The sequence below is a fragment of the Pan paniscus genome, chromosome 18, assembly GCF_029289425.2.
Source record: "Pan paniscus chromosome 18, NHGRI_mPanPan1-v2.0_pri, whole genome shotgun sequence".
NCBI classification, from domain to species: Eukaryota; Metazoa; Chordata; class Mammalia; order Primates; family Hominidae; genus Pan; species Pan paniscus.
The window spans coordinates 7,564,575-7,586,298 of record NC_073267.2 but is presented as its reverse complement, the minus strand read 5'-3'; the positions used below and the strand labels follow the sequence as shown (position 1 = coordinate 7,586,298).

Genomic DNA, 21,724 nt, shown 5'->3' with positions numbered 1-21,724 from the left:
GTGAAACCCCATCTCTGCTAAAAGTACAAAAAAAATTAGCTGGGTGTGGTGGCGCGTGCCTGTAATCCCAGCTACTCTGGAGGCTGAGGCACGAGAATTGCTTAAACCAGGGAGTCAGAGGTTGCGGTGAACTGAGATTGCGCCACTGCACTCCAGCATGATGAAAGAAAGAGACTCTGTCTAAAAAAAAAAAAAAAAAAAAAGCTCCCCCCCCACCCGAAAAAAAAATCACCTTAATAAGGGAAGTTTTCTTTTGAGGTGGTGGAAGGGCTCTTACAGACACAGGTGTGAAAGGAAAAGAGGGAGGGAGGAAAGGAAGAAGAAAGAGATGGAAAGACAGAGAACAAAAATGAAGAGGGCAGAAGAAAATATCTACAGATGAGATAGCTACCAGTACTTAATCACACTAGGGGTCTCCCAGAGGGAACTAGACGCCTAAGTCACGTGGGAAGGGAAAACTCCATTGCACTCTCTTTGGTACTATTTAAATTTTGAACCCTATATATGTGTGCTCTATCCAATCAAATGTCCCATCTATCAATTCAAAACATAAATTCACTTAAAAAGCAAAAACAGTGACCATAAAAGTAACAACAAACAAAGCACTGGTTCGTGATGTTAAAGATGGGGCTATTGGAGCCATACTCGGGACTAAACTAAATGAACCATTACGTTAATATCAAGCCACTCCCTACATTTATGTAACAGAGAGGGGAAGACTCCATTCTTGAACCTAAACCACGCTCCTGTCGACAATGGACTCATCAATGGGAAATAATCCCTCAAAATGCAAACAAGTCCTTCATTACCTACTGCGTCCTTAACTTGCCAAGCAAGTGTCATTTGCAATAGAGATTTCAAGATTATCTTAATTCTCAGGAATTTATCAGGGACTCCTGGAGACAAAGGCACATATTTCTCTTTATCTAGCTCTGACCTAGTTCTGACCATCGTCCCCATCCAAACAGCAAGAGAAATCAAAAGTTGTAATACATTATTTAACAGGATGAACCAGTAATTCAGACTACAGGAAAAAAGCACTAAGACAGTTCAGAAAAGCTTAAAAATCTTGAAGTCTGTTCCATCAAGGAAAGGGTCACAACGAATGTCGGCAAAGGTACTCGGAGGAAAGTGGGTACAGAGGGCCATACTGAGATAGTGCATAAAACAAACATGCATAAAAGTAACAGAAAACCTTGTCTCACTTTCTCGGTTTCATGCACCTGGATTCTGTTGTTTATTTTACCCAAGTACTTCACAAACCTGATGCCAACAGCAACTGTGAAATGGAAGCAACTCTACAAATTATTGCCATCATGAGACTATCATTAGGTAAATGCTCTGAAAAGTTACAGGGCAGTGTATGAAGGCATCAGGCCTGTTAAATACATTATGCTTATTTATTAGACACCTTTGGGCACAGCGGTTTCCTAATGCCAAATCCCACTGTTGTGGTTTTAAAAGCAGCATATTTCTCTGATTTTTATAACAATTTGAAAACATGGCTATAAGGCACATTGTCCAGTAAAAACTGCCAACTTCCATTAGTGACATGAAAAATACACCAGTCATAATCTAAATCTCATCCACTGAAAACATGAATTCATTTAAAAGAAAACAAAGGGGGAGAAATCCCAAAGTTTCTTAAAATGCCATCCCCATACCAAGAAGAATGTCCACTCAGACACAATGAAAGCAGAACAATGTCACCAAGCTCCATTTATAACCAAACACTCCCTCCACATCTAGGGAATACTTCTTACACCGATATGCCTGAGCACCAAGACAGTTTCATTTTTAAGTGGGGAAACAGAATATGAGGTTTAAAATTTTGTCTCCCTCTCCCATATACACAAATGTCACTAAAACCAAGAGGTCTATAGATAACACAAATTCTCCCAGAAAACGCCCTTGACATATTCCTTGCTCACCCACCCCAGTCAACAGCCAAAGAGCATTTTAGCCACTCAGCAAACAGCCTGGTATTCATATTAAGAAGGCAGCAAGCCATCCTTTTGACCTTTGTTATTACTTAGACCTCGTGTTGTACATAAAAAGAGTACAATGATGTCAAACAAATTCCAGAAGAGAAGTATTTATTGCTGAATCTAAATCAAAAAATCCATATCTACTATAACAGCACTTCAAAAGAAGATATACTGTATTTAACAGCTCAATCAATACTAAATAAGCTGGGATAAATATTTTCAACTCTACCAGTCTTAAGATGAAGCCTGTAATTTAGAACCCGTGTCTTGGGAGAGACAAGGAAATTTTTGCTTATCACACAAAAATGGGAATCAGGAAGCATTTTACAAGCAGGTGCACCTACCCTTAGCTGCTCTCTTTCACAATTCATCTGTTGTCTTGAAACCTAGAAAGAAAAGAAAACGAAGGGGAAAAGTCAGAAGGCTCCGGATCAGAAAAACATGAAAGAAAACAGAAAGTTACTTTTAATTACGCAGCTCAAAGAAAACCCATAATTAATTAATTATGTATTTAATTTTTCTTTAGGTCTACATAGCTCAAGCTTCACTTGCAGTTCAATTGTGTGATTCAGAAGCACAGCTAGGATAAGTCAGAGACTGGAAAGGGGAAGAGGAGAGACGTGCAGCACAATGTGTGGGAGGCAGCATCTGCCTTGGATGAGGGCACCTCCCCTCTTGTCATGAAACTCCCCACCCTTTTCCCTGAAAACCCCAGCTTGCCCTATATCACAGGTGCAAGAATTCCTCCATAAAGGCCCACTCCAGATGGTCATGATAAGTCAGTGGAAAACACACAAAGTCTTCTCCAATGTTTAGGGCCAGGAGTGTCAGTTGTCATGCCTTGCCAACTGGGTTACATTTTATGGTCCAGTTCTAATCAGATGGTAGTAAGTCCCCATAGGATTGTGCTGGGGAGAATTCTGAAGCCAATCCTTCAATCACAGAAAGAGACTCTGATAGGTTTCTGGTATCAGCCATCAGATAGGAAAGTGGGTATTAGCAATATATATGCCATGCATTAATTATCTTTGCCCTACTGACATGTTTTACTTTATGTCCAAGGACGCTTCTTTGGAGTGGCCATATAATTTATTATCCAAACAAGAAAACAGAGGTGGGTTAAGAGGGATGGGTGGAGTGGTATTACATGATTATGCTAAGGACACAAATAAAAAGGAACACATAGAAGGAATTTGAGATATATTGTCATTCTGTCACCAGGAGCTGGTAGACTCCACTGTCAACTAAAATAGTTAAGCTGAAATAAAATTTAGGTCTTCATTCACCTTTATTCTATATCTTTCCAGTATTTTTTTTTAACCAGTGAAACAACTCCCGACTTCCAGGACCAGACAATATACTGTAAGTTTTTGAAACTTTTACTAAGGGATATGAAGGTTTAGGAACCAACTTTTGATGTATATTTTACGCATTTTGTATACAAAGTTTGTTTTGACTTTCTCTAAAAACAAAAAAGGAAGAATCTTTACTTAAGGATGCACCAGAGCCCCAAATCTATAAATCAGTGCTTTTCTATGCCCTTTTACCCAGAAATATTACCACTAAGATTAGCTCTTGAAAATATGCAGAGGCACACAAATGTTTATTTCCATGTCAATTAACAACAACATTATGTATGAAAAAAGAAATTATAAACATTATGTGTGATAATGGAAAAATTTAAAAATATAGTATACTGATAGTATGGCATAACATGTACCATTTAGAAACATAGTATTAAATATAGAGATATGAAAAATGTTCAAAAGACACCATTTAGTTGTTAAGAAAAGAAACCACAGAAATATACAATATTATGGTTCCTATCTTGGGTTAAAAATACAGTGAAACAGATCATTAAAGAAAATGAAGGAAGGCCAGGCACGGTTGCTCATGCCTATAATCCCAGCACTTTGGGAGGCCAAGGCGGGTGGATCATGTGAGGTCAGGAATTCGAGACAAACCTGGCCAATATGGTGAAACCTCTTCTCTACTAAAAATACAAAAATTAGCTGGGCATGGTGGTGGGCGTCTGTAATCCCAGCTACTCAGTTGGCTGAAGCAGGAGAATCACTTGAACCTGGGAGGCAGAGGTTGCAGTGAGCTGAGATCCCACCATTATACTCCATCCTGGGCAACAAGAGCGAAACTCCATCTCAAAAGAAAAAAAAAAAAAAGATAAAAATAAAGGAAAAAAAAAGAAGCTAAGGAGGAAAAGACTGGGAGAAATATTTCAAAAAATTAAAAAAGAAACTGGTACAATTCTATAAATATCCAAAAAAAAAAAGCCCACATTGAATTATACACCTGAAATAGGTGACTTTATATTATGTAAATTATGTCTCCATAAACTGTTAAAAGATGAAGTAGGGAAAATTCATTGAGACAGAGAACAAATTAAATGTTGCCAGAGGACTGGGTTAATGGAAAAGGAGGAGTGACTGCTTAATGGGTATGAGGCTTCTATTTGGGGTGATTAAAATGTTCTCAAACTGGATATTTGCACAACATTGTGAATTTACTTAAATGCCAGTAAAATGTATACTTTAAAATGGTAAAAAAGGTAAATTTTATTTTATGTGTATTTTAACACAAAATAAATGAAGTGGGTGGTGAGGTTTCGGTTCTTGACAAGATGGAGCAAAAACACTTCATCCTGTTTCCCCCACTGAATGCAGCAAGGAAATCTGCATAGAATGCATGGGGGAGCTGTTTGAGATCTCTGAAAATTAAAAAGCAGCAAGTGGAGGGGGGAACAAAACCACCAAAACTTAAAGTACCACCACATAAGTGGTGAATTACCACCTCCCACCACCAATACCCCTTAGTGTGGGTGCAAGGTAGCCAAGAGCTGAAAATCAGACACCCAGCCAGATAAAGATTCAGGAGAAGCACTCTGGTTTTGTCTTGAAAAACAAGACAGAGGAGTCTTAATGCTAAAAGAATAGGGAAAATCCCCATTGTTCTTTTTTTTTTTTTATTACTGTTCTTTCTTTTTAAAAGTTTATCTGTCCTCTTATGCTGCAGTCTCCAGGCAATCTCAGGGTAGTGTTCATGTATAAACAACAGTGGCAACAGGGGCGGCTGCAGACACTTAACATCTAGGACTGTGGTCTCAAGAGGTTGGGCAAACAACTCCCACCTCCCATTGCTTTTCTTTATTTCCTCTCTTCTCTTGACACTTTGCCCTAAATGCAGACTCAGATGAGAAGCAGGTGAACAGAAAAATTAAAAACAAACAAAAAACCACCAGCTTTCTGGGTGGAGGACAACAAACAGGGAACCCTAGAAAACAAATATTACTTTGAGGATCCCGGAGAGAAAATAATTTGGGAAAATCACCCCCAAACAGTATTTTTATAAACTCCTGCACTGACCTCTGTGCTCATGTCTGTATCTGACCCTAAAATGTTTCCATAAGCTTTGAGAATTGAACTAAGGAATAGACTACTGCCCATGTCCCACACTTGATATATATATGGGAGACACCCAACAGAACTGATATTGGAAACAAATCCACAGAAGAAAAGCAAGAGCTTTCAGCCTGAATGCAACAAGATTGATTGCTTACTAAAACAAAAATATCAACAACTTCCACGGGATTTTAAACAAGACCTAGAGTCTCCTAACACAATATTCAATATACCCAGAATACAAACCAAAATGACTTAGCATACAAGGAACCAAGAAAATCTAAATTTGCATGGGAAAAGACATTCACAGACACCAACATCAACATAGCAAAGATGTTGGAATTATCAAATAAAAACTTTAAAGCAGCTGTTATAAAACTACTCCAAACAGTAAGAAAAAACACACTGAAAATAAATGAAAAAAAAATTGACAGCATTAGCAAAGAAACAAAAGATAATAACCAAAAGGAGCTGGGCGCGGTGGCTCACGCCTGTAATCCCAGCACTTTGGAAGGCTGAGGCGGGTGGATCATGAGGTCAGGAGATCGAGACCATCCTGGCTAATACGATGAAACCCTGTCTGTACTAAAAATAGAAAAAATTAGCTGGGTGTGGCGACACGCGACTGTAGTCCCAGCTACTAGGGAGGCTGAGGCAGGAAAATTGCTTGAACCTGGCAGGCAGAGGTTGCAGTGAGCCAAGATTGTGCCACTGCACTCTAGCCTGGGAGACAGAGCAAGACTCCATCGAAAACAAACAAACAAACAAAACAAAACAAAAAAACCAAAAGGAAATTTTACAACCATAAAAATAACTAAATTTTTTTTAAAAAATAAAAATAAAATATTGGGCCGGGCATGGTGGCTCACACCTGTAATCCCAGAATTTTGGGAAGCCAAGCGGGTTGGATCACCTGAGGTCAGGAATTTGAGACCAGCCTGGCCAACATGGTGAAACCCCTTCTCTACTAAAAATACAAAAATTAGCCAGGCGTTGTGGCGGGCACCTTTATTCCCAGCTACTCAGACGGCTGAGACAGGAGAATCGCTTGAACCCGGCAGGCGGAGGTTGCAGTGAGTAAAGACTGCACCACTGCACTCCAGCCTGGGTGACAAGAGTGAGACGTCTCAAAAAAAATAATTAATTAAAACAGAATAAAATAAAATCTCACCGAAGGTGTCCAAACACAGAATGAAGACAACAGAAGAAAAAGAAGTAAACTTGAGTACATAAAAAGTATCCATTCTAAACAACACACGGGAAAAAAAATTGAAGACAAAACAAAAAAAACAAAAAACAAAAAAAAACGCAGGACCTGTGGAACAAATATCAAAACGTACAATATTTCATGTTACTGAAATTCTAGAATATAAGGATAAAGAGTTCACTGCAGAAAAAAAAATTTAAGAAATAATGGCTGAAAACTTCCTACATTTGACAAAAGATATAAACAATTTCAAGGAACTAAAAGAGTTAAAATCAACGAAATCCACAACCACATATATCATAGTCATATTGGTAAAGCCTAAAATTAAAACACTGAAAACAACCAGAGACAAACAATGCAATACTTGTAAGGGCCCAACAATTCAAAGAACTATGGATTTAAAACAAAAACCAAAGTAAACAAACAAAAATCCAGAGAGGTCAGCAGAAAATAACACACAGTTATTGAAATACTGAAAAAATAATTGTCAACTGAGAATACTACATCCAATGAAAATATCCTTTAGAAATGAAGGTGAAATATGAAAGTAACTATGAAAATTCACTGCAGACAGACCTGCCCTAAAATAATCGCTATAGGAAGTTTTCCAGATAAAGGAAATAGGATACCTGAAGGAAACTTCAAACAACAACAAAGGAAGAACTGGAAATGGAAATGGTAAACACATGAGTAAATGTTAATAGGTGACTGTACTCTTGAGTTCATTAAAATATATTTAATGGCTTAAAGCAAAAAAAAAAAAAAAAAAGGAAATTGCATGAAGAGCTTTCTATACTCTTGAGTTCATTAAAATATGTTTAATGGCTTAAAGCAAAAAACTGGGGGGGAGGGAAGTGCATGAAGAGCTTTTTAATTTATGGATATACAATACAGAAGTTAAACAAAATATAGGCCAGGCGCAGGGGCTCACGCCTGTAATCCCAGCACTTTGAAAGACCGAGGCTCGCAGATCACCTGAGGTTAGGAGTTCAAGACCAGTCTGGTCAACAAAGCAAAACCCCGTCTCTATTAAAAATACAAAAATTAGCTGGGCATGATGGCGCGTGCTTGTAATCCCAGCTATTTGGGAGTCTGAGGCAGGAGAATCGCTTGAACCCAGGAGACGGAGGTTGCAGTGAGCCGAGATCACGCCATTGCACACAGACTAAGACTCTGTACTCCCCCACTCCAAAAAAAAAAAAAAAAAAAAAAGATAAAACACAAAGACTAAAGAAACAAAGAAGCATACGTGGTGATAAACTTTCTTTATTATCTCCCATCTTTATTGAGGCACAATTAAAAAATAAAAATTACATATATTTAAGGTATTGAACTTGATATTTTAATGTATGTATAAATTGTAAAAACAATCACCCAAGTCAAGCTAATTAACATGGGTGATAAGGTTTCTGCTTTCCAACTAAAGAGGCAAAATACTGAGTCTTGTAGACTGAGAGAAATATGTGTGTGATAATCCCTATAATACAACCTTTAAGAAAACCAAAAAAAGTGAAACATCCAGAACAAATAATGTTAGAGTAACTGGATGTGTACACACACACACACACACACCCCTTTACCTAAACCTCACACTTTATACAAAAATTAAGTCAAAATGGAACACCTGTCTACATGTAAAATATAAACTAAATGGCTGATGCAATTAAAGACTGAGGGCAATGCTTCCTTCTTAATGCTTTTCTGTAGTTTTCAAACTATCCTTTGTGACATACAGGGCATTTATAATCAGCAAGTATTTTAATATCAGTACCTTGCAGAAATACAAGTGTTTTAAAAAATGTATAGTAATAGTGATAGCATTGATTTTCCTTAATTAATAAAAAGTTTATCTTGGCCGGGCATGGTGGCTCACACCTGTAATCCCAGCACTTTGGGAGGCCGAGGTGGGCAGATCACCCGAGGGCAGGAGTTCCAGAAGAACCTGGCCAACATGGTAAAACTCCGTCTCTACTAAAAATACAAAAAAATTAGCCACACGTGGTGGAATGCGCCTGTAGTCCCAGCTACTCAGGAGGCTGAGGCAAGAGAAATGCTTGAACCTGGGTGGCAGAGGTAGGCAGTGAACCAAGATCAAGCCACTGCACTCCAGCCTGGGCAACAAAGCAAGACGATGTCTCGCTCTATTAAAAAAAAAAAAGTATTAATAACAAGATTAATATTTTTAACATCTGCCTTCAGATATCACAAGGATTTGCCAGACTCACAAAAGCACAATGACGACACTGAAGGAACCAGGTGGCCTACTGACCTCTGACTTGTGCCATGTGAAGTGGCACCAAATTATCATATTCCTATTGCAGACAATGCAAAATCCAACAGTAGCCAAGGAAATAGCCATGCTGTCCTTCAAATGAAGCCAAATAAGGAAAATGAGATTTGGGAATAAGAAAAAGGATATTTCAAGTAATCTCTATAGTAGACATGTTTGTTTTTGTTGTGTTTATTTTTCCCTGCACAGCATCCCATATTGTTTTGCTTATATTCTAGTGACAATATCCTGCTTCTTTTTTTGGGTCATGCACCTGTTCCATTTCATAAATTATTAGTAAACTGGTTGCCACCACCACCACCATACTCCACCTACTGCCAACCCCTTTGTTTGGAAGTGGGAATCCCTGGCCAATTTGAGTCAATCCAGTGACATACACATCTCATGAGTAAGGTGGCCAGTGACCTCCCCTCCTTTAAGTAGGGATCATCGAATGCAGATCCATGCTTTCCTCACATCTTCCCTGAAGAAAGAGCTGTCCACTGCGCAAAATGGCAGAATCCCATCATGAGTTGTGTGTTTCGGCTGCAACCTTGCTCATCAAACAGCACCCCAAACAGGGTGTAATGATGCTCAGAAGACTCAGTAAGTTATTGCTGCAACTAATGAGGCTCTTAAAAAATTTTCTCCATAACCATTATGGGAGAGGCTCCGGGTGGGGAGAGGGGAGGTGGAAAAAAAGGCACCTGTAACTCCCTACGGTCTGTGATGAAGAAAGACCCTGCCTGTGCATTCTTTAAAAGCCAGCCTTGAAAAATATCTTAAATGTACACTTTATCAAATGTCATTTCATTTGGAAACTAACATGTGATATTTTTTTTCTCCCATGGCAGTAATGCACAAAACCAATATATTTTATGGCCTAAATGAAAAAAAGTAAAGTGGAAGGTCGGGCGCTGTTCCTTTAAGATGCTTCCAGAATCAAATACCACTCTTGAAAGGGCTGCCAAGTAAGCACTTATGAAAGGTTAGAAACTGAAGCAATAAACTTCAGCATGAGACCCTTTGCTCTCCTGGTTGAACGAGATGTTTAATAGCAGGGATTCATCTTCCCCGTCTCCTATCTTCATTTAGCCAACAGGGCCAAAGACGCTTTCTCACACTCAGCCTTTTTCATCCTTCTCCTGACTTTGAGTTCTCTCTTATCAGTTCTTCCTGCTTTATTCTGACCCTGTTTTCAGTCTGATTTTTCTCTCCCACACATCAGACTGGCTCTGCAAGAACTAGAACTGAGCCTTAGGTGGCTTTCCTTTTCTAGAGATGAGTACGATGTTTGGAATCCACTTGTTTACTCATCCATCCTTTCATATATATTTACCCACACACATACACACCCATACCCACACATGCACATATACATACACATATCTCAAGCACCTTCTGGATGTCAGACACTGTCCTAAGTGCCAGCAATACAATAGCAAAGAAGGCTGCTGGATCTATTGTCTAGGTGGGGAAAAAGATGAGTCTATGGATAATTACAATACAGAGAACATTTGTACAGTGAAAGTGTAAGAGGTGCTTACAGTGCATAGGAGGTGGCCCAACTTGTCTTGGAGAATTTAAAAAGGTATTAGTGTATTTTGTTTGTTTTTGTTTTGTCTTTTAGACAATGTATCCAGGCAAAGAATGAAAAAAATGTATTCAGAGGAAAGGCAGGGGGATGTGTGGAAAGCTCAGTGAGATTATAGAAGTGCAGTAATTGAATATGACAGAAGAGTCAAGTGCAACAGGGAACTGGTGAGAGATTAACTTGAATTGGGGAAAGTAGGAGTCCAAAGAAACAGAAGACACACAATAAATGAATGGATAAATAGATGTGCATGTTTTCATGTCCACAATAATAGAATGTTGGAAAATCCAGTTTTCAGGACAATTATGAATCACTTAGAAGGAAAACACTGGACAAGTTTACCAGCATAGAACTCAATATATCAAATCAACTGGTAGCTTTATTTCTCAGCGTTGCTGTTTTTGTAATCATTATAAATTCTTCTGAAACAAGATGGCATTTTCCTATAAACACACGTCTCCAAGTACCTAGGGTGAGCCCTGGAGTTTGTGTTTTCCTTGATGCATTTCAGGATTATGATACACATTTGACATATGTACTCAGGGTACTAACTGCCTAGCGCTGTGCTAATGAAAGGGGGTGTGTATCTAAATGACACATTGTACATTTTATTTAAAAAAGACAGGGGAGGAGTGATGAATAAAATAAAGATGATGATACAGGGTCATATGTGATAGAAAAGAAAAAACAGGGTTCCAGGGGTGCTCAAAGGAGATGCACCAACCCAGCCTGCTGAAGGACGGGAAGCAGTGGAGGAGACATCAGTCAGTTGTTTCTGGAGCTGAGACCCTTGACCTAACCCTTACTGAGTAAATAGGAGTTGGGCGGGAGGACCTCCCCAAGGATACAGAAACAAGATACCGTGAATGGCACAGTCAAAAGTAGGATAAAGTCAGGGAGAACACCAGATTGTGGGGGGTGGAGGGTGGAAGAGAAGGAACTTTGGGATTGCAAAATATTTAGGTTTTGCTCAATTTTAACTATGCTGCTAGGAAAGTAATTGTTTTAATCACTTTATTTATTTATTTATTTATTTTTGAAACAAAGTCTTCCTCTGTCACCCAGGCTGGAGTGCAGTGGCGCAATCTCAGCTCAATGAAACCTTCAACTCCCGGGTTCAAGTGATTCTCCTGCCTCAGCCTCCCAAGTACCTGGGATTCCAGGTGAGCGCCACCACACCCGGCTAATTTTTGTATGTGTAGTAGAGATGGAGTTTTCCCACGTTGGCCAGGCTGGTCTTGAACTCCTGACCTCAAATGATCCGCCTGCCTGGGCCTCCCAAACTGCTGGGATTACAGGTGCAAGCCACTGCACCTGGCCTTAATCACTTTTTGCTGAAATAAATTTCACACTAACATTCGTTAAAATGTATCCAATGTTTTAATATGTCATAAAATGTCCTAAACAGTTCCTAGTTATGAGCTTAGTTAATTCTCAGAACTTTGTAAGCAGCTGACAATTGATTTCATTAGCTGATTTGATTTTAGCTCCATTTTACAGGTGGAAAAACTGAGGCACAGAGTGAGTGAATTCCTGAAACCATAAAGATAGGAAATATTCAAGAGGGAATTACCATCTGGATGGGTTAACTAGGTTTCCTCTCTGAATCACCATTGTACACAGTTTCCAGGGTCAGGTAAACCAAACAAAACCATGGATACCTACACTGTTAGCCCTCCTCCCCACTCTGCGCCTCACTTGTCCTTAGCAGGTGCTCATTAGCTACTGTACCCTGACAAGATGTTGTTTACACACTTGTGTTTCTCTAAAACAAGACATGCACCGACTAGCTAGTGTTGTCTAGTTCCATAAAACACATAAATTTCCATACTTGGCTTATTGAGGTAAGAACCAGTATAATTTCCACCAAATTAGATTTCTCTGATATCAAAGCACTGGGCCCTTCTGTAGATCCAGTTTTCTCCCCAATGGAGACTGGAGGTTCAGGAATCAGACTAAGGAAGTCCAGTCCTTGTACATCTCCTATGTAACGTTAGCCATATTATATATTCTCTGCAGGCAATTTCCCCATTTGTACCATAGAGATAATATGGTACCTGCACAGTGTCTAATTTTATTGTGAGCATAATCTATAAGAATTACTAAGCAAAGCACTTAACACATTTAAAAATTCAGCAAATACCAGCAATTGGTATTCAAATTAATGAGACAGGAGGTTTTCACAAGAAGCACAGAGTCAAATGACTTGGGTCCAAATCCTGGCTTTGTTCCCCAAGAGGCCTTGTGAATTTGGCTAAATTAATGACACTTTTGTAGCATCAGATTCCTTTTGAAAGGTTTCATATTATCTTTTTAAGAAGGGTGGTAAATTGGTACTGACTGTTTCGAGAGGGCGGCTGGCAGTTATCACAATGTAGAATTTCCATTTCCTTTAATTCAATGGTTAGTATTCTAGGAATCACTTTACCAGAGTGCAACGGTGAATGAGGAAGTAAGGACAGCGCTTGTCACAGAACAGACCCAGAAATGAGAAGAATGCCAATGTCCACAAGTAATGAAATGGTTAAAAGAATTGTGGTTCATCTACATTAGGAATTGAAAAACTTTTTCTCCTAAGAGCCAAATAGGAAATACATTGCCCTTTGAGAGCCATAGACTCTCTTGTCTTTGCTGCAGCTACTCGGTTCTGCCATTATGGTGGAAAAGCAGCCACTGACAACGTGTAAACAAATGGGTGCCACTGTGTTCCAATAAAATTTTATTTACAGGGTTGGATGTGGTGGCTCACACCTGTAATCCCAGCACTTTGGGAGGACAAGGCGGGTGGATCATGAGGTCAGATGTTCGAGACCAGCCTGACCAACATGGTGAAACCCCGTATTTACTAAAAATACAAAAAAAAAAAAAAAAAAATTAGCTGGGCGTGTTGGCACTTGCCTGTAATCCCAGCTACTCAGGGGGCTGAGGCAGGAGAATCGCTTGAACCCAGGAGGTGGAGGTTGCAATGAGCAGAGATCACATCATTGCACTCCAGCCTGGGGGACAGAGCAAGACTCCTTCCCCCCCAGCAAAAAAAACAAAAAAACAAAACAAAACAAAAAAAAAACAACTTTATTTACAGAATCACGCAGTGAGCTGTCTTTGGCCCATGGCCACAATTTGCCAAACTTTGATCTATACTACGGAATATTATGAATCCATTAGAAATTAAGTGATTTCAGGAATGATGTCTATGATAAAATAAAACAAAAGCAAGTTAAAATCATTTTTAACCTATAATCCATTTATGTATAAAAAACTATGCACACACACAAGGTACACACACAGAAAAATATCCATTTATACCTGGAAAAAAGTCTGGAATGATAAACAACAAACTTCAGACAAAAGCACAAAAATGATGTCCTGGGAACCAGACCAATAGTGGAGAAGAAGGGACAGAGAAGCATGTTTTCTCATTTTTAATCTTGGATTCTGTTATATCACTTCAACTTATTGCAATGAGCATGCATCAGTTTTATAAATTCATATGAAGAACAGCAATAATAATATAATTTAAATGCCTGAGTTATATGGTTATTGTAATAATTAAATGAGATGTTATTTGTAGAGCATCAAAGCCAAATCTGGCCTGGCACATAGTAAGTATGTGATTAATGGTGGCTATAAAATAACTCAGCCGGGCACGGTGGCTCACACCTGCAATCCCAGCACTTTGGGAGGCTGAGGCAGGAGGACCATGAGGTCAAGAGATCGAGACCATCCTGGCCAACAAGGTGAAACCCCGTCTCTACTAAAAATACAGAAAACTAGCTAGCATGGTGGCGGGCACCTGTAGTCCCAGCTACTCGGGAGGCTGAGGCAGGAGAATTGCTTGAACCTGGGAGGCAGAGGTTGCAGTGAGCTGAGATCATGTCACTGCACTCCAACCTGGTGACAGAGCAAGACTTTGTCTCAAAATAATAATAATAATGATAATAATAATAATAAAATAACTCCCCATAGCACCAAAAGAGTAAATGTAGGGTGGCTATCTTGAAAAACAAAACAAAAGCTCCAATTCTGCAGGGTTACGTATTTTTGTGTGGATTCTCTTCAGTAGGAAAGTAAAAGTACAAACATAAAATGAGAGAGGTCGCTTTGCCTTGTCTACTTCTAGGGTCTCATATGTAATGTTTATTAGATACCTGAGTTTATAAAGGCCTGAAATCTTGAACATAATACAGTCCTATAATCCGACGTATGGTTGTAATCATATCCATTGCTTCTTGCAAGTGTATCACACAATAAAGTGTGTCCTCTGATTCTAAGAAGACAGGATAGTTTCTGTCAGATAAGCAAATACAGATCCCACCACCGGTCATGGCGGTTGTTACTTTTTGTCACAAGGGAGAACAAAAGTGTGTTACACTAGTAAATGCTTAGGTTCCAGGAAAGGAGGTGAGAAATAATCAATTAAAAAAATAAAAACAAAAAGTCACAACAATGACTCAAGTCAGCCATGATTAATGAACTTGATTCTGTCTCATGTTCCATAAATCAACAAAATACACTTGAGAAAATAGCTTGGAGAACACACCCAGCTCTCCCATGATGTTTCCCTCTTAACCTTGGGGAAGACCATTATCTGCTGTAAAAATCTTGTCTGGTTTTGAAAGGATGCCAGCTTTGGAGGGTCAAGGGAGATGGACGAAAGAGCTTGACACGGCTAAGTACTAAGTAGAAAAAATAATAATGGATTTGTTGTTATACGTAAACTTGCACAATAAACCCAAATGCTGAAAGCTCTAACATATTTAATTTATGGCTAAGAGTCCTCGGGAATACTTTATGGAGCATATCCTAAAATCTCAAAACACTTAGTATTCTTAGCACTTGAATGACCTATGGGGTGGTATCTCCCAGGCAGGACAACACATTTAGTGAGCACTTCTCCTGATATTCCTTTAAACATCATATCATTTGGTAATAATGGTACTTATATCAAGAGAGTCACTGCTCTGGCTCTAAGTCACTGGAGAGATTCAAGCGTTGGTTATCTGATTAAAGGGATGTCAGAGGTCAGGATGCCCACAGAATTTGAACAAACCTCAAATTACAGGTTTTCATGAGGTGTTTTCTTGGGAGGAAGTGCTTTTCACACTTGCTCTGCCATGCACCCTCTTGGTAAAGACCCCATTATCAACAAAAGAAGTCCCCCAGGTCCAGGCAGATAAATCAGACAGACAAACATTGAGCAAGACATGGCAGCCCCAGGCAGCACGTGGCCAATACCCCCTTCGGCCTCCCACATCTGCTTTCTGCAAGAATGCAGTCTCGTGGAGTTGTTCATTTCAGGCTTGATGCTGATCTTGAAATGAAAGGGCAGCCCCTGGCCATGAAGAGCCTCACTGGTCTGACACATGTAAGCACCTTTACAAGCTAAACCACGAAATGTCTTGGCATCTGATACCTTGCAGGGTGGAAGAAACATATTGCCTATTATTTATTCTAATAATAAACCATTACCCCAGGTACATTTTTATTCTCCAGATTTAATAAGGTATTTTGTGAACCGAGGCAGAGGAGGGCTGGAGAAAACAATTGCAGTTATTACAAAGATGATTTCTATTTGTTTCAGCAGCGAAAGCAATCACCATTTCTTTCCTTCATAATCAAGGGTTATAATTGCCCTCCTTTAACCCCATCCCATCCCAAACCCTTGTCAGTCTAAGAAAATTCAAGCAATACTCACCAAAATGTCCTGGGTAACTAAAAGGGCTTGGCATGCTTCCCTGAACTGGTCTCCTGGGACCATCATTACCCTATAGCCAGGAAACTCTGTGTAGAATGAGCATCTCAGCAAAGATTTTCCTGTCATCCCCCTCTCTACATCCAGAGGTGGGAAAGAGTGTGGAGGGGAGGGCAAGTGGGGGATTTACATACCATTTTCATATCTCTACTGGGATAGAATATATGTTCTCAAGATATTTTCAAGTTAAGATGTTTTAACTGTAATTTTTTTTCTTTCTCATTGGATATTACAGAGCTCTAATAATAATTTTATCAGAAGTTGATAATTTTATAATCTGCATCCCAATTAAATAGATTCAGCAGAGACACACAGGCCATGGCCTTATCTGGGCAGTCATCTTGATCATATTAACTGAGAGACATTTGAGAGGCATCTAAAATGCAGTGGTTAAGAGAACAAAATCTAAAGCCAGACTTCCAAGGTTCAAAGCTCAACTCAACTCCTTATTAGCTTAGAGACCTTGAACAAATTCCTTGCCTGGGTCTACCCATGTGCCCCACAGGGTCATCACATGATTTGAATGAGTTAATATTTGCAAAGCAATTAGAAGAGTGCCTATCACACGGAAAGCACTATATAACGTGCCTTTTCACTACAAGAAAGTAAACTGAATTCAGTAGTCCATTTGTTGTTGTTGTTGTGATTTGTTCTTTTCATAAGTTGACAGTGGACTGGACGTGCCTCACTGTTTCCTTAGATGTTTAGCAGACAGCATCACAACTGTCAGAGGTGTATGAACCAGAGCAACTCCATCTTGAATAGGGGCTGGGTAAAATGAAGCTAAGACCTCTGGCATGGTGGTGTATGCCTATAATCCCAGCTACTTGGGAGGCTGAGGCAGGAGAAGCTCTTGAACCCGGGAAGTGGAGGTTATTGTGAGCCAAGATTGTGCTGGTGCACACTCCAGCCTAGGCAACAAGAGCAAAACTCCATCTCAAAAAAAAAAGAGGCTAAGACCTACTGGGCTGCATTCCCAGATGGCTAAGGCATTCTAAGTCACAGGATAAGATAGGAGGTCAGCACAAGGCAAGATACAGGTCGTAAGGACCTTGCTGATAGAACAGTTTGCAGTAAAGAAGCCAGCCAAAGCCCACCAAAACCAAGATGGTGACGAAGGTGACCTCTGGTCGTCCTCACTGCCACACTCCCACTGGCACCATGACAGTTTATAAATACCATGGCAACGTCAGGAAGTTACCCTGTATGGTCTAAAAAGGGGAAGCATGCATAATCTACTCCTTGTTTAGCATGTCATCAAGAAATAACCATAAAAATGGGAAACAAGCAGCCCCAAGGGGCTCATCATCCACTCTGATGAGGGGCTCCTCTGCCCTTCATCCACTCTGTCTATGAAGTAGCCATTCTTATTCCCCTACTTACTTAATAAACTTGCTTTCACTTTACTCTATGGACTTCCCTGAATTCTTTCTTTCTTTCTTTTTTTTGTTTTTTTTGTTTGTTTGTTTGTTTTTGAGACGGAGTTTTGCTCTTTCGACTAGGCTGGAGTGCAGTGGCACGATTTCGGTTCACTGCAACCTCCGCCTTACGGTTTCAAGCGATTCTCCTGCCTCAGCCTCCCGAATAGTTGGGATTATGGGCAGCCGCCACAGTGTCCAGCTAATTTTTCTAATTTTAGTAGAGACACCCAGGCTGGTCTCAAACTCCTGCCCTTGTGATCCGCCCACCTCAGCCTCCCAAAGTATTGAGATTACAAGCGTGACCCACCACGCCCGGCCGCCCTGAATTCTTTCTTGAGGGAGATCGAAGAACCCTATCTGGGGATCTGCATTGGGACCCCTTTCCTATAACACAGCAGTAGAAAACCAAGATTGTGAAAAATTGGCTACTGCTTCTGAAAGTTTTAGGATGGGACACTGTAAATCCACATCTACAGATTGTAGAGAACGTCAAAAGAAATAAATCATGTAACAACTACAAGGCTGTCATGGGAAAAAAAAAGTGTCAAGGTGAACTAAGTCCCATGGGACCAATTCTCCAGACAAGGAAATAGGGATAGAAGGCACCCCAGGTGGACATCCCCAGGCTGTCTTTCCATGCTATTCTGACTTTCGCATCTGAAGGGATCTTTACACAAGAGGTCTTTTCTATTGCTGATTTCTATGACTTTACAAAATGTCATTATTTAAGAAATGGGAACGATTCTGTAGCTTGAGAAACTTGAGGAGTATTCATTTTCTAATTTTCCAGTTCAGTTGTCTGAAAGGGTTGGCTGGGTGGTGGTGGTGACTGTTGCTCTGTATATGTGTGTGTGTGTGTGTCTGTGTTCACATTCTTCCTGGAAAGCTTAATGGAAGGAGTGCTGGAAGACATATGCTTCACACAAAATGAACTCTTAAAACCCCTAACTTAAGGAATCCTAACTGGAAGGACTAGATTCCCAAAAGTTCTGCAACAATGAGCAGGCATTCATGTTAATTGCCAGCAATTTAAAAGGAAAATCTAGGTCACCTGGCTGTTTACTTTATCATCATCAGTATTAATTAGACACTGGAAGTAATGACCGAGCTCAGAGAGCTCTTCAGATTTAAAATAATAATAATAATAAACCAACAACGCACAGCTTTACCTTCAGAAAGAAAATATTTTCACAAGTAGCGTTCAGAAAGAAACTGAGTGGGAAAATATTGCAATTAAATTCTGCAAATGCGCTCTGAAATAATCCCAGGGGAAGTCTTATCTGTACTTAATATTCAAATAAATATTCTTTTTGTATGCAGTGCATTCAATAGGGTGCATTTTATTTAATTTAAGTGTATAACGTGATCCGTATCATGAGGGATAATCACAGGGAACTGTGGAACCCTTTAACTAGGATAAATGGGCCAGCACCACAGTCAAATGGGCAAGCCTGGGTGAGGAAGGAAGGGGAGGGTGCGGAATCCCAAGTACAATTCTCACTTGGAGTATCCTGCAGGATCGTAACACTCAAAGTGAGACTGAGGACCAACAGCATTGGCATCACCTGGAAACTCATTACAAATGCACTGTCTCAGAGGCCGGGTGCAGCGGCTCACACCTGTAATCCCAGCACTTTGGGAGGCCAAGACGGGTGGATCACCTGAGGCCACAAGTTTGAGACCACCCTGGCCAACAATGTAAAACCCTGTCTCTAATAAAAATACAAAAATTAGCCAGGCATGGTGGTGGGCACCTGTAGTCCCAGCTACTCAGAGGCTGAGGAATGAGAATCGATTGAACCGGGGAGGCAGAGGTTGCGGTGAACAGAGATCACGCCACTGCACTCCAGCCTGGGCAACAGAGTAGGACTCCACCTCAAAAAAAAAAAAAAAAAAAAAAAAAAGAAAAGAAAAAAGAAAAAAAAAAAAGTAATGCAACATCTTAGACTCCACCCCAGACCAAGTGAATTAGAAATTGCATTTTCTGAGACCCCTCCCCCAAACCCCAGGTAATTCACAATAAATCTACAGGGGCACTGATGTGAGGTGTCCTCACTGAGAGGCGAATGTCTCCTGTTCTGCTCCCCAATAAAGAGGGCCCTCTGCTAGCCTCACTGAGGTGTCTTCAATGAGATAGACACAAAAACGTTGCCAGGGATCTTCTCTGGATATTTCACAGAAGTTAAAATTTCAAGGCTCTCTAGGCAGCCTCATCCCCTCTTCCCACTTCCCATCCATCTTTCTGAAGTGCCCTAGAGATAGATGGTCATACACTTTCAGCCAGCTGGAGCCCAGCAAGGAAGAAGGGGGAAGAAGGAGAGGGCAGCGACTCTCTTCATCATCCCGAGACCCCTGGTGCATTGATGATCTGCAACCTCAGCCCCCTCTCCTCCAGCACCAACCTGGTCATTACCAGGCATGATCTAGCTTTCTGCCTTCATCCTACAATGACTTCTTACAGGGACCTTACCCAGTAGATACTGTCATTATCATTATCCCCTTGAACAGATGAGAGCACTGAGATGGAGAGAGGCTAAACAAGGTGCCCCAAGTTAGGAAAAACCAGAGCCAGGAGTCAAACCCAGGCTATTTGAATCCAGAACCAGCAATGAGAATCACTGAGACAATGTCCTGTTGCTCCAGGGATGGCACTTAAGCCATGGCATGGACACCTGCATCACCGCGTCCCCATCCCCTGCCATCCCTACCTCATCTCTGCAATGGAGAGAAATCCAAGTATTCACTAAGTATTGAATTAAATGCCTTTATTATTTTATTTTAGACATTTTAGACAGGGTCTTGCTTGGTCACCCAGCCTGAAATGCAGCAGTGCAATCATAGCTCACTGCAGCTTCAACTTCCCAGGCTCAAATAATCCTCCTGCCCCAGTCTCCTGAGTAGCTGGGCCCACAGGCACATGCCACTCTACTGGGCTAATTTGTTTTATTTTTAGTAGAGATGAGGTTTTGCTATGTTACTCAGGCTGGTCTCCAGCTCACGCTCCCAAAGTGCTGGGATTACAGGCATGAGTAGCCACACCCGGACAAAATGTCTTTCTATTGTTCAATAGGGAACCAAGCCCCATCCCAGCCTCCCTTCCTCATCTGCTTTTGTTTCTGTTAAGTTGCCCCACAGGTAGCCATTCTGTGTCTTTAAAGTTATCCTAAGCATATCACCCATGATGATCAGCTCTGTCCTCTTAAAGGATGTTCACATTCACCATTGTTTTCAGTTTTTGAGACTGAGTCTCCCTCTATCCCCTAGGCTGGACTGCAGTGGCGCAATGTTGGCTCACTGCAACCTCCGCCTCCCGGGTTCAAGCGATTCTCCTGCCTCAGCCTCCCAAGTAGCTGGGATTACAGGCATGTGCCATCACATCCGGCTAATTTTTCTATTTTTAGTAGACACGGGGTTTCACCATGTCAACCAGGCTGGTCTCAAACTCCTGGCCTCGGGTGATCTGCCCACCTCGGCCTCCCAAAGTTCTAGGATTACAGGCGTGACCCACTGTGCCCGTCCTGTTTTTGGACTTTTAAGGAGGAGGTAAGGCACGGGTGGTCTCCCTATAATCCCTAAAATCAACACCTTTACCGCCTCGTCATCAGAACCTACTTACTGCACTTTCCTTCTTCCCTGCCGTGTCTCATCTCCCCACTCAGCCCAAGAGGAGAGAGTTGGCATTCCTTTCTTGCCTTCTGAAGACAGGGCTAGTGGACCGTCTCTACAAAGTAGGTGCTCCTGCTATTTTTGCTGAGCTGATTTCCAGCCATTTAGCGTTATTCCTGCTGACTCACACTGTCTCCCAAATTGAAGCTGTTCTCCCACCAGCCAGGAAGAGCCTCCTTCCCGAAAGAGAGACATGCTCTCAGCTGCAGAAATTTGAGAATCTGGAAGTTAGACAAGTTTCCCAGAGTGGCTATGCCATGAGCCTGGAGGCACCAAACGCATTTTTAGTTCATGTAGACCCAAGGCGGGGGTGTCTCATAGAGGGTAAAAGGAAAATTTGCCACCAACAACAAAATAACAAGTGAAATTCAAGGATAAAACTACCTGAAAATGAACCATGTGTTCACTGGAATT

General features: G+C 40.7%; 1 protein-coding gene across 24 annotated transcripts in view; it reads right to left on the bottom strand.

Moving 5' to 3' along the window:
* Window positions 1-21,724, bottom strand: part of RBFOX1 (RNA binding fox-1 homolog 1) — a 2,479,284-nt gene that overhangs the window by 660,272 nt on the left and 1,797,288 nt on the right. For all 24 annotated transcript variants that reach the window (XM_063598326.1, XM_063598327.1, XM_063598325.1 and 21 more), the window contains one exon: window positions 2,333-2,374. In XM_063598326.1, the coding sequence (XP_063454396.1) occupies window positions 2,333-2,374 (42 nt within the window). The remainder of the gene's footprint in view (window positions 1-2,332; window positions 2,375-21,724) is intronic.